The following is a 13,636-nucleotide window of genomic DNA, read 5'->3' as shown; positions in this document are numbered from 1 at the left end:
CTGATTGGTTCTATGTGTATTGTACTCTGTAAACGACATTGTTGTAAACAGACTTTCATATCACAAAACCGAACAGAATACAGTCATTCAGTTTCAGATTCCATACCATGTCAAAATCTACTCCTTGCATAATGAATTCATCATTGTTTCAGAGAGAAAGAGTGATGCAAGCAATTCAGACACATTTTTCATCACATCATAAGTGGCTCTGGGAGAGAGTGGCATTTAATAGCCTAGATACACTTCACTTACCTTTCTCCCTTCTCCTGGCTGAGACTATACAAGTGTAGCGGATGGCTAAGTCCCTCTCTACCGCATTATCCTACTTTCAAAAAAGTGATAAGCACAATAATGAGTAATGAACCTCTCTCCTTGTGTCTCAGCAAACCTTACGTGGATCTAAAAAGTAAAGTAACTGTCCAGTGTTTCCAGATTTCCATGAAATGTGACCTATGATTAATTACAGTATGTGACTCGTTTCAGGAAACTAGGCACATGTCGCAGGTCACTACTTCACAGGAGAGCCATTTAAGCATAAACTTCTTTGTTTATCAAAATGCATTTTTTTGCAGAAATGCCTTCTGGAACATGTGAACTTTCATGTGCCTTAATAACAAACTTGTATACCATCTGTAATATGAATACAATTGTTAAATTACAAGCCTAGTTGGTTTAGCCACAGAACAAGACAGCAACCTTCCCTCTAGCCATGATTGGCTGAGATAATGAGTGGGCTGGACATGCCGAGAAATTAGTTTGGATTGGTCTGCCATCCTTCTGTCTATTTGAGCTGGTCAGTATGTGTAGGTAATCCTGTCTAACTCACCTTTTATATATATATATATATATATATATTGTGTCGTAGAACTGCATAAGTGTTGCCCTCCACTTTCTGTAGTTCTGAAATCAGTGGAATTAAAGTTAACTAAGGAGATGGAACAAGAAACACAAGCATTCCGCTACACTCGCAATAACTGCTAACCACGTGTATGAGACCAATCAATTTTGATTTGATTTTATCTTCAAATTAGGGAAACCATGGCATCCGTGACAGAGAGAAGCGTCCATCCATGATGTATAAGATAGTCTAGCTCGCTACATTTTCAGATATTACACATTTCTAATTTTGACAGAAAGTCAATTTCATTTCAAGTTAAAGTGTACTGTTAGCTAGCTAGCTAATGTTATCTGGCTGGCTCGCTAGCAAAAGTTACGTGTATGATCTTATTATTTGTATTTCAGAGCCATTTGCTTTGCTAGTTATAGCTTAATGTTAGCTAGCAAACATTGAACCTGGTTGGTTAGCTACAGTTGAAGTCAGAAGTTTACATACACTTAGGTTGGGGTCATTAAAACTCGTATTTCAACCTCTCCACAAATTTCTTGTTAACAAACTATAAGTCGGTTAGTACATCTACTTTGTACATGACACACGTAATTTTCCTAATAATTGTTTACAGACATACAGTGCCTTGCGAAAGTATTCGGCCCCCTTGAACTTTGCAACCTTTTGCCACATTTCAGGCTTCAAACATAAAGATATAAAACTGTATTTTTTTGTGAAGAATCAACAACAAGTGGGACACAATCATGAAGTGGAACGACATTTATTGGATATTTCAAACTTTTTAACAAATCAAAAACTGAAAAATTGGGCGTGCAAAATTATTCAGCCCCTTTACTTTCAGTGCAGCAAACTCTCTCCAGAAGTTCAGTGAGGATCTCTGAATGATCCAATGTTGACCTAAATGACTAATGATGATCAATACAATCCACCTGTGTGTAATCAAGTCTCCGTATAAATGCACCTGCACTGTGATAGTCTCAGAGGTCCGTTAAAAGCACAGAGAGCATCATGAAGAACAAGGAACACACCAGGCAGGTCCGAGATACTGTTGTGAAGAAGTTTAAAGCCGGATTTGGATACAAAAAGATTTCCCAAGCTTTAAACATCCCAAGGAGCACTGTGCAAGCGATAATATTGAAATGGAAGGAGTATCAGACCACTGCAAATCTACCAAGACCTGGCCGTCCCTCTAAACTTTCAGCTCATACAAGGAGAAGACTAATCAGAGATGCAGCCAAGAGGCCCATGATCACTCTGGATGAACTGCAGAGATCTACAGCTGAGGTGGGAGACTCTGTCCATAGGACAACAATCAGTCGTATATTGCACAAATCTGGCCTTTATGGAAGAGTGGCAAGAAGAAAGCCATTTCTTAAAGATATCCATAAAAAGTGTTGTTTAAAGTTTGCCACAAGCCACCTGGGAGACACACCAAACACGTGGAAGAAGGTGCTCTGGTCAGATGAAACCAAAATTGAACTTTTTGGCAACAATGCAAAACGTTATGTTTGGCGTAAAAGCAACACAGCTCATCACCCTGAACACATCGTGCCCACTGTCAAACATGGTGGTGGCAGCATCATGGTTTGGGCCTGCTTTTCTTCAGCAGGGACAGGGAAGATGGTTAAAATTGATGGGAAGATGGATGGAGCCAAATACAGGACCATTCTGGAAGAAAACCTGATGGAGTCTGCAAAAGACCTGAGACTGGGACGGAGATTTGTCTTCCAACAAGACAATGATCCAAAACATAAAGCAAAATCTACAATGGAATGGTTCAAAAATAAACATATCCAGGTGTTAGAATGGCCAAGTCAAAGTCCAGACCTGAATCCAATCGAGAATCTGTGAAAAGAACTGAAAACTGCTGTTCACAAATGCTCTCCATCCAACCTCACTTAGCTCGAGCTGCTTTGCAAGGAGGAATGGGAAAAAATGTCAGTCTCTCGATGTGCAAAACTGATAGAGACATACCCCAAGCGACTTACAGCTGTAATCGCAGCAAAAGGTGGCGCTACAAAGTATTAACTTAAGGGGGCTAAATAATTTTGCACGCCCAATTTTTCAGTTTTTGATTTGTTAAAAAAGTTTGAAATATCCAATAAATGTCGTTCCACTTCATGATTGTGTCCCACTTGTTGTTGATTCTTCACAAAAAAATACAGTTTTATATCTTTATGTTTGAAGCCTGAAATGTGGCAAAAGGTCGCAAAGTTCAAGGGGGCCGAATACTTTCGCAAGGCACTGTACTTCCAAAGTTGTGGCAAAATGACTTAAGGACAACAAAGTGAAGGTATTGGAGTGGCCATCACAAAGCCCTGACCTCAAGCCTATAGAAAATGTGTGGGCAGAACTGAAAAAGCATGTGCGAGCAAGTAGGCCTACAAACCTGACTCAGTTACACCAGCTCTGTCAGGAGGAATGGGCCAAACATCTCCCAACTTATTATGGGAAGCTTGTGGAAGGCTACCCAAAACATTTGACCCAAGTTAAACAATTTAAAGGCAATGCTACCAAATACTAATTGAGTGTATGTAAACTTCTGACCTACTGGGAATGTGATAAAATAAATAAAAATTGAAATAAATCTTTCTCTCTACTATTATTCTGGCATTTACCATTCTTTAAAAAAAGTGGTGATCCAAACTAACCTAAGACAGATCATTTTTACTAGGATTAAATGTCAGGGATTGTGAAAAAACTATTTGGCCCAGCTGTATGTAAACTTCCAACTTCAACTGTACCTGCAGATTCATGCAGGGTAGTAACGTATTGAGTTGGGATGATGGCTCATTGTTTACCTAGCTACCATTTCAATAGAATGTCACTGCGACCACTGTTGATAGCTCTGGCTATCTATTTCGATTTCAGAGTACTCTCATCTGAGTGTGCCAGAGCGTAGAATAGGTGACAAATTTACAGTTGCAGCACAGTTGCAATCACCAACGCTGTGGATAACATAAAACAGCCTAACTAGCTCTGCTATGGGGAGTAGTAAAATGGTCAGTTAGCTGTTCTCTCATTTGTGTCTGGAAGTAGCTAGCAAGCTAACCAGCCAGTTAGCTTGGGTGCTTGACTGCTGTTGTTAGGACAGAATGCTAGGATCAACCTTTAGAGACGGGTGGGGCTAAAGCTTAAGAGGGTGTGAACAATGCTGAATGGGTGGAGACAAAGAAGAGCTGTCCAGTAGGTACCAAAACATTCAAAGGCCATTATCTCAAAAGTGAGGTTACAAGTTTATCAACTTTCAAAGCAGAATTACTTTCCCATTGTTCCTCAAATGCAGTGTATGATATACCATTCTGTAGCTCTGTGTCTCTGCTTTTATCTATTGTAAAAAACACTATTTCAAATGTTGTTACACAAGAGAGAATGAAGGCGGTCGGTCACTTGTGAGTGAAATCGTTTTCCTTCCAAAAAACGGTAATTAAACATGTTAAAAAGCTCCTATTCTGCATTGGAATAGTGTGAGTGTATACTGGTCATAAAAAATATTCATGAGAGTAGACCGCTGATTGGCCAGCTCATTCTCCTCAGGAGTATGAGACCATATTCTACGAGGAAAGAGCAAGCATTTTTTTGCACATGTAACGGATGTGAAACGGCTAGCTTAGTTAGCGGTACGCGCTAAATAGCGTTTCAATCGGTGACGTCACTTGCTCTGAGACCTTGAAGTAGTGGTTCCCCTTGCTCTGCAAGGGCCGCGGCTTTTGTGGAGCGATGGGTAACGATGCTTCGTGGGTGACTGTTGTTGACGTGTGCAGAGGGTCCCTGGGTCGCGCCCAGGTATGGGCGAGGGGACGGTCTAAAGTTACTCTGTTACATTTGATGCTGTTGACCCGGATCACTGGTTGCTGCGGAAAAGGAGGAAGGTCAAAAGGGGGGTGACGGTCTAAAGTTATACAGTCTGTTTGAGATACAAGTTTGAGGTGTGTTTTCTCTCATTTAAGTTTTTTTTTCTATCTAATTTATGCTTTGGCCACCAATAGGAGTATAGGATGAGTCAACAATATTATTTGGGCATGACTTAACAAACTATGAACTTTTAAAAGGGAGATTTTCAGTGGACAGTTACTTTGAACAATACAAGAATATCCATATAATCAGTCTGTGGGCTATAGAATATGTTTCTGCTGGCTACACTGACTGATGTATTGCTTTTTTTACACAACTCATGATTAGTATAGAAGAACTGTAGCAACTTCTTGCCAGAATTGATCTTAGTACAGCTACTGCAGCAACTTGTACTTCTTGCCAGAATTGATCTTAGTACAGCTACTGCAGCAACTTGTACTTCTTGCCAGAATTGGTCTCCCCATTGGTTGTTGACATGTTCTGCCAAGGACCGACCATCTTTATTGCCAAGAGAGAGAAACACAAAATAGCTCAACACAAATCCCTACAGTCTCCTGCTGGAAGATCTATTTCCTCCTTGTTTGTCACCTGGGACTTGGCAGTTGCCACTCTAAACCAAACTGAAAAAGATGAAAAATAACACAAGAAGCCCATGAGTATACAATATAAAACTTACAGCTGAAACAGTACAACTTTATCTGTTTACATCTGCTAACTAAGTATGAAATCAATGTTGGTGGTCAGGTCATTCAGAACACACAATATTGTTCAAATACAATTCTCCCATTTGGAGTTTTATTACAGAATCATATTTCATTTTAAATCCACACATTTTGAGATTTGAAACAATCCAGTAGTGTCCATCCTAGTCATATTGAAGAACTGACCAACCATTTTCTGCCATCTCCCACACCTGTAACACAACATATATTGATGTCATCAACATGCGCCACTCTCTGAGGGCGGTCTCCGTCTTAGCAGAAATACATCATCATGCTCCAAGACGTATGAAGTCATTTCACACATACAGTAATAACATTTTCAAATACAAAAACAATTCATGAAAAAAGAGGTAGGAGATAACCTCTGGTTAAGCATTAAGGATACACACAATAGCTTCCATATGAGGACCAAGAGAGCAACACCATAAAATCCCAAAGAACAAAAAGGCAAAATAATAGTAAAGAGACATGAAAGTTTAAGGCTGCATGAATTACTTGAGGACCAACATCATTAGGTATGTAAATTCCTTCTTTGAGTAGCCTTCTTGACTTGAGATGAGACAAATCTTTATCAAGGTGAGAACTAATAAGCTGCATTGCAAAAACAGTGACAGCGGAGAGAAAGAAAGAGGATAAATTAACTAGCATTGGTCCTCCAGGTCAACCCTCATCTTTAGCTGTATTGTCCTCCAGATCCTCATCGCTGTCTACATCACTGTAGACTGTCTTCTTGACCTTCATCTTTCTGCTCCGCTCTTCTTTCTTCATCCTCTGTTTCACCTGCTTTGTCACCGTTTTCACTGAAAAGAGAGGATTGAGAAAGGAACAACATATCGTATATCCTTTTTATAATGACAACCACATAATAGTTTGTTCTGTCATTGATCTTTGAGAAAATAAATCCTTTCAAGCTATTCAAAAAATCTAAATAATTATAATGCTTGATAAGACTCACAATGGTTTGGGTGTGTAAAAGTGAAAATGGTCTTCTCATTGTTAACTGAACTGCATCATCTTGATCTTACTATTGGGGTTTTAAAATAATGTGTCATTCAAACAGTTTATTTTGAGATCACAAAGGCCGGGTCTCTCACCTTCTGATGAACCAAACTGATTGTCTCGACCTCCATCGTCACAGATGGCAGTGCTGTCCTTTTTCTCCTCATCGTCAATGACGATCCTCTGTCGTGCACTCTCAAAAACAGACTTGAGAACGATTGAGTCCTCAAATATCTAAAGCAAACACACACATATAACATAACATGAACCAAATTAGCCACCGAATTAGCCTCTCACAATCAAGAGCTGGGGGCATCATGGTATGTGGATTTCATGTAGAAACGGTAGGCAGTGGTGTGAACTCCAGCAGGCCTAGATCACATCCCTGAGGCAAACCTGAGATCCCTCCAAGTTGAAGGTCTGGGCATTGTGACACAGCAGTATGATGTCCTTCTCCAGATCTCCCACACTCCGGTACTTGTGATTGCGCACACGCTCCTACAAAAAAACACACATGGACAGAAAACATGTACTCTCACATAAATACAATGCACATTATACTGAACAAAAATATAAATGCAACATGCAACAATTTCAAAGATGTTACTGTTCATAGAAGGAAATCAGTCAATTGAAATAAATGCATTAGGCCATAATCTACGGATTTCATATGACTGGGAATACAGATATGCATCTGTTAGTTACAGATACCTTTTATTTTTAAAGGTAGGGGCGTGGATCAGAAAACCAGTCAGTATCTGGTGTGACCACCATTTGCATCATGCAGCGCAACATCTCCTTCACATAGAGTTGATCTGGCTGTTGATTGTGGCCTGTGGAATGGTGTCCCTCTCTTCTTCAGTGGCTGTGCGATGCTGCTGGATATTGTCGTACACGTCGATCCAGAGCGTCCCAAACATGCTCAGTGAGTGACATGTCTGGTGAGTATGCAGGCCATTTTCAGCTTCAAGGAATTGTGTACAGATACTTGCAACATGGGGGCCGTACATTATCATGCTGAAACATGAGGTGATGGTGGCGGATGAATGGCACGACAACGGGCCTCAGAATCTCGTCATGGTATCTCTTGCATTCAATTTGTCATTGATAACATGCAATTGTGTTCATTGTCTGTAGCTTATTCCTGCACATACCATAACCACACCGCCACCATGGGGCACTTTGTTCACAACGTTGACATCAGCAAACCACTCGCCCACACAACTCTATACACTGGTCTGCAGTAGTGAGGCCGGTTGGACGTACTACAAAATTCTCTAAAACGAGGTTGGAGGCAGCTTATGGTAGAGAAATGAACATGAAATTCTCTGGCAACAGCTCTGGTGGACATTCCTGCAGTTATTATGCCAATTGCATGCTCTCTCAAAACTTGAGACATCTGTGGCATTGTGTACATTTTATAGTGGCCTTTTATTGTCCCAAGCACAAGGTGCACCTTCGTAGTGATCGTGCTGTTTAATCAGCTTCTTGATATGCCACTCCTGTCTGATTATCTTGGAAAATGAGAACTGTTCACTAATAAGGAAATAAACACATTTGTGCACCACATTTGAGAGAAATAAGCTTTTTGTGAGTATGGAACATTTTTGGGATATTTTATATCAGCTCATGAAACATGGGACCAACACTTTACATGTTGCATTTATATTTTTGTTCAGTATAGTACCTGAACATCAACAGAAAGGTTTGCTCGGATGATGCTGGGAAATGCTGTATATTAATTTGTTAATGACAACCACAGGGTTGTGGAAGGACAGTTAGACAGATGAAAGGTTAGCGCTTTCATCTATGACTGCGTTAACAGGCTTTGGTCCAGTTGGTATGTGGGAAGATTTGGGGGAAGAGCAGATCAGTTGGTGGGTTAGTGGTGAGCCACCAGTAGGCTGAAAGGCTGAAATTGGTGCTGTGGTAAGATTTGGGTGGGTTGGTGTTGTGCCTATAGATGCAGTGTAGATGGTCCGCAGGGCCTACCCTGATCCTCCTGAAGTCCACAGGCTTGCGGATCAACTCGTAGTACTCTGGCACCTCCTTCCTAGAAGGCAGCTGGACAAAGCCTTTGCTGATCTGACGGCCCAACCTGGAATTAGTATGCACAGGCACTGTTACCAACCAACAATAGTATTTGTTTTATTTCAAATGCTTTGAGCGTTTGATTGAGACTCCCTGGAGAGGCAGATTGGCCAGATTTAGTTCCATTGTTCCAGGCAAGTCTAATCAAGTGCAACTAAAGAATTTGAAAGAAAACATGCTATTTTTGAAGTCAGGGCTGGTCCTCTCTGTCTCATCATTTCTGCAACACAATGCTTACACTGTGAAATAGAGGCACAAAATATAAGTAATTCATGTCTAACCATTCCCTACATGGTCTGACATCAAACACCATTGCCCTTCATATCTACACATCGCTAATAAGTAGTTAATTAATATTGTGTGGATATAATTGCATTACCCATTAATACATAATTACCACAGCGCCCCCAATTCTCCCTGGTAATCTCACCCGTCTTTGTAGTTGATAACCATGTCCACCAGTGTGTTAAGCTGCTTGGTGAGCTCGGGAGGGTTGGGGGGCAGTTTCTTTGCCGGAGGTCTACCTCTGCGTTTCTTGACCTTTTCACCTCCAGCCTCCTGGCCGGAGTCTCGGGACTCAGAGTCTTTGTCGCCATGGTGATCACCTTTCCGTTTCTTTAGGCTGATGTCCTCCTCCATGTCCTCCAAGGCCCCGTTCTCCTCCACATGGGGGGAGGTCAAGGAGGAGGAAGAAAAGAAGGGGAGAGGATTTGTTTGTTTATTTGGATCTCAATTAGCTGTTACTTAAGGAACATCTACACTTCCTGGGAACCACAGAAAACAAAGGATGGATATAGGAATGCACAAGCTGCTGGAAGTGGGAAAGGGGATACCTAGAAAGTTGCACAACTGAATGCATTTAACTGAAATGTTATTCCACATTTAACCCAAGCCGACTGAATCAAACCGGTGCAGTGTGTAGCCTTGATCGATGTCATTGGTGCCCGGGGAGCTGCTGTTGTTGGGGGTTGATTGCCTTGCTCGAGGGCAGAACAGCAGATTTATCCACATTGCCGGCAGAGGGATTTGAACCAATCAACCTTCCGGTTACTGGCCCAACGCTCTTAAGCGCTAGGCTACCTGCCGCCCACCTCTAGGCTACCTGCCGCCCGGAATGTACCGATTAACAAATATTTGAGTGGAGAGAGAATTTACACACATTAATCAGAGTTGTGTACAAGTTATCTTCTTATTCAAGAGGAGAAAGATTGGCCCAATAAAATGTAAATGCAATAGGACCAAATTTGGATTTGGAAATAAGTTTGGGGATGGGATAAGAAACAACTGTGCTCTTGACAGTGATTTGACCCCTGTAACTCCTGTCAGCTACACTCCTGACAGTTTAGTGGTTCTTAAATAGCTGTTCAATTGATCTCCTCTCTGAAGAAAGTCTAGCAGTTAGATGACTTAACGATTTAGACAGTTTGACCTTGAAAAACAATTCAACAGCCTCTTCCAAAAACTATTTCAAAGAATGAACTAAATGTGCATAGATTATTGATTTCACTATTAAATTATTCATTAACCTAGAGTTGATGTCTGCACCCCACAGAAATCACATTAGCATAATTGAAAAATCCCCATAGAACTCAATCTGTTTACGCTAGAGATATGTTTTTTTGCATGTGCTCTTCCCCTTCCGCATTTGCTGTGTTTATTATACCAGGAGACATCCCAAAAATCGGTCTTCTCGGAAATGTCTGCAGCCTCTGAACGGTTTGGCCTACAAACTAATATGACCCCTCTGGAAAGATAGGACCCTTACAAGTCATTACCGAAGATCTGCTCATTTCTGTCTGTAGCGTCCGAACAGTTTGGTCTATACACTAATATGACCCCACCATGGAAAGGTGGGACTCAAACGAACATGTACATGTTTTGCTCTAGGACACCCACAAGCCTCACAAGACTTGCCTGAAGGCAGCCTGGCACCAGTTTTAAAAAATGAATGTACGCATATATGGAAGTACTTTAGTGCCTAAAAAAAGGGTTAAATACAGGTCAGTTTCTTTGTGAGAAGGTGTTAACTGTGGAAGGTGTAAACCCATGTTCGCAGTTAGCCAATGTTATGTAAATGCTGTTATGTAAATGCTGCCTTGGTCCCAAGTCAAAGCAGGTCCACTGAGGCTATGGCCCAGGAACCAGGCCGTGGAGGTGGAAACACTAAAGTCTGAGGCAAAACAATGGAGATGGAGATTCACCATGGTGGTGTCTATCTTATTTTAATCTCTCATAGCTGCAAATGTCTGCAGTAAGCAACTGCTGTATTTTACACAAAGGCAATTAAAGTAGACGTATGCATGCAGCATTACTTGTCCAGGCTGGCAGGGAGGGAGGGAGGGAGGGAGAGAAAGAGAGAGAGGAGAGAGAAAGAGAGAGAGAAGGAGGGAGAGAGGGAGAGGGAGGGAGGGAGAGAGGGAGGGAGAGAGGGAGAGAGGGAGGGAGAGAGAGAGAGAGAGAGAGAGAGAGAGGGAGAGAGGGAGGGAGAGAGGGAGGGAGAGAGGGAGGGGGAGAGGGAGGGGGAGAGGGAGGGAGAGAGGGAGGGGGAGAGAGGGTGTGAATATGTGTTCACATTCAGCAGAGACTGAGGAATGCACTCCAATCTGAACGGAATATTGATGTATGAACCATACAGAAATGCAGCCAAAATAGTGCACACCCACGTCATATTATATTGTATTAGAATGTGAAAATCTACAAGGAAACAGAGATGAAAGTGCATGCAACTGTATATTTAAATTAATATGTAATCTGTGTTTATGAATGCATATACGATCAGTCAACCCCCCTCCCTCTCACCATAAACACAGACACACACAGACAAACACACCCTGGGGGACCATATCGAAAGTGGCCTAATGACCATCATCAATGACGAAGGATCTGTATGACATTACCAACGGTGGAATATGCATGTGCACTTCCACACACGTACACTTATAAACACTTGCGCACACACACACACACACACACAGTGAAAGCGAGAAAAGCATGAACAAAAGAGAATGATCGAGCGCAAAAAGAACAGTAAAAAGGACAACAAAAGACATCATGCGGATAATCGTTCAGGTTATCATTTAAGGTTATCATTATAAAGCCTTCTCTACAGGGCTACAGTGGAATGCAATGGGATACAGAGTAATCCTAAAAGATGGATAAAACAGCTAAACACCCTGTGTGTGTGTGTGTGTGTGTGTGTGTGTGTGTGTGTGTGTGTGTGTGTGTGTGTGTGTGTGTGTGTGTGTGTGTGTGTGCGTGCGTGCATGTGTTGCTCTATGCTTGTACCATCATCACCAAACAAGCCTGCCTCTTCCTTCCCCTCCTCGACTGGCAGACGATACCCCCTCATCTGTTACAGCTCACACCTACACACTCACTTCCTCTCCCGCTCACACAGACACTGCAGACACTTACACAGACAGACAGACACTCACACACACGCTCTCTCTCTCTCTCTCTCCTGTCTCCCTCTCTCCCTCTGTGCCGGTCTGTGCGATGCAGCCTGGCTGAATCCTATCCTCAGAATAAATAGAGGAAGCGAGGGCGAATGAAGGAAGACAATGAAAGAAGGAAGGACAAATATTTACCTGGCTGCAGTCTGCAGTCTGACTCTGTGGATCAGAATGGGTTGTAGCTGGATGGGCTGCGGCTGCAGCTGGAGGGGAGAGAATTAGCAAACCAGCATAGCGGCGAGCTGCTAGCCTCTTCATCAGCTGATCACTCGAAAAGCAGAAACCCAGAAGGGGGGCAAGCATGCAGGAGTAAAAGAAAAGCGCTAGGTTTTCATACACAAATCAACGGGTAGCTGAGCGGGGGAAAATAACGTGATAATACTAGTAGTCATCTGTCTCTGACTCTGTGTGGCAGGCAGGCTGCAGTAGGCAGCTCTCCCTCTCCTCTCCCCTCTGCTGCAGTCTCATTCCTCTCAGTAAGGCCCCAAGCTCGTCTGCCTCTGCATGTTTTAATATCGACTGTTGCCAGACGCTTTTTTTCCCCCGATCCTGTTAAAGTTATCGGGTCCATTTTTTTTTCATGAACGATTTTTGCATTACGTTTCAGCATGTGGGGATTAGACTCTATGTGGAGGCTGAGTGTGTGGTCGGGGGAGGGGTGGTCTATAATGTGCATGTTACACACACATGGCTCAGTCTGAACACAAATTATTCAAGCTCAGTGCTGCCACGATGATGTCATGCTGGTGGTAATTCAAGGTTTTAGGTCATGTAGTGTGTGTGTGTGTGTGTGTGTAGACACAATTCATTCCAGACATTCTGAAGCTCTGATTCAGGGACTCCAATAGGAAACCTGATGCCAACCAGAGATGGGCAGTATTCATGTTACATGTATTTGAATATGTATTTCAACTAAATACTTGAGTATTTTGTCATTTGTAGTGCACTGGGCTGAACTACACTCCAATGTATTTTCTAACAAGATACATTCGAGAGCTGTAATTTGTATTTTCAAAATACAAATTACTTTTCTAAAAAATATATATTTTTTTTTATTTTAGAATATATATATATTTTGTGTGTTTCACAATTTTGTGGCCCCTTTTCACCCTTTATTGGTATCAAAAGTCTACGGTGTGACACTATGGTGTGATAAGAGCATCTGCTCAATAAAATAATATCAATGTAAACTCAGCAAAAAAAGAAACGTCCGTTGTTCAGGCCCCTGTCTTTCAAAGATAATTTGTAAAAATCCAAAAAACTTCACAGATCTTCATTGTAAAGGGTTTAAACACTGTTTCACATGCTTGTTCAATAAACCATAAACAATTAATGAACATGCACCTGTGGAACGGTCATTAAGACACTAACAGCTTACAGACGACAGGCAATTAAGGTCACAGTTATGAAAACGTAGGACATTAAAGAGGCCTTTCTACTGACTGAAAAAACCCAAAAGAAAGATGCCCAGCGTCTCTGCTCATCTGTGTGAACGTGCCTTAGGCATGCTGCAAGGAGGCATGAAGACTGCAGATGTGGCCAGGGCAATAAATTACAATGTCCGTACTGTGAGACGCCTAAGACCGCGCTACAGGGAGACAAGACAGACAGCTGATCGTCCTCGCAGTGGCACACCACTTGAAACAACACCTGCACAGGATCAGTACATC

At 42.0% G+C, this 13,636-nt stretch overlaps 1 protein-coding gene across 2 annotated transcripts; it reads right to left on the bottom strand.

Moving 5' to 3' along the window:
* Nucleotides 1-5,466: 5,466 nt before the first annotated feature.
* LOC110523353 (probable global transcription activator SNF2L2) lies at nucleotides 5,467-12,566 on the bottom strand. Of its 2 annotated transcripts, none has more exons than XM_036976967.1 (6): nucleotides 12,102-12,566; nucleotides 8,945-9,171; nucleotides 8,416-8,521; nucleotides 6,820-6,921; nucleotides 6,519-6,657; nucleotides 5,467-6,224 (listed from the first exon to the last, which is right to left on the bottom strand). In XM_036976967.1, exons 1-6 carry the CDS (start codon nucleotides 12,267-12,269, stop codon nucleotides 6,085-6,087), a joined length of 882 nt encoding a protein of 293 aa, XP_036832862.1. In that variant the 5' UTR covers nucleotides 12,270-12,566; the 3' UTR covers nucleotides 5,467-6,084. The 2 variants fall into 2 exon arrangements, with proteins under 2 accessions (XP_036832862.1, XP_036832861.1); XM_036976966.1 differs by having other exon boundaries at nucleotides 8,945-9,174; nucleotides 12,102-12,563.
* Between the last annotated feature and the right edge of the window lie 1,070 nt (nucleotides 12,567-13,636).

This window comes from Oncorhynchus mykiss, chromosome 5, assembly GCF_013265735.2.
Source record: "Oncorhynchus mykiss isolate Arlee chromosome 5, USDA_OmykA_1.1, whole genome shotgun sequence".
NCBI lineage: Eukaryota > Metazoa > Chordata > Actinopteri > Salmoniformes > Salmonidae > Oncorhynchus > Oncorhynchus mykiss.
This window is presented reverse-complemented; position numbering and strand designations above follow the sequence as displayed.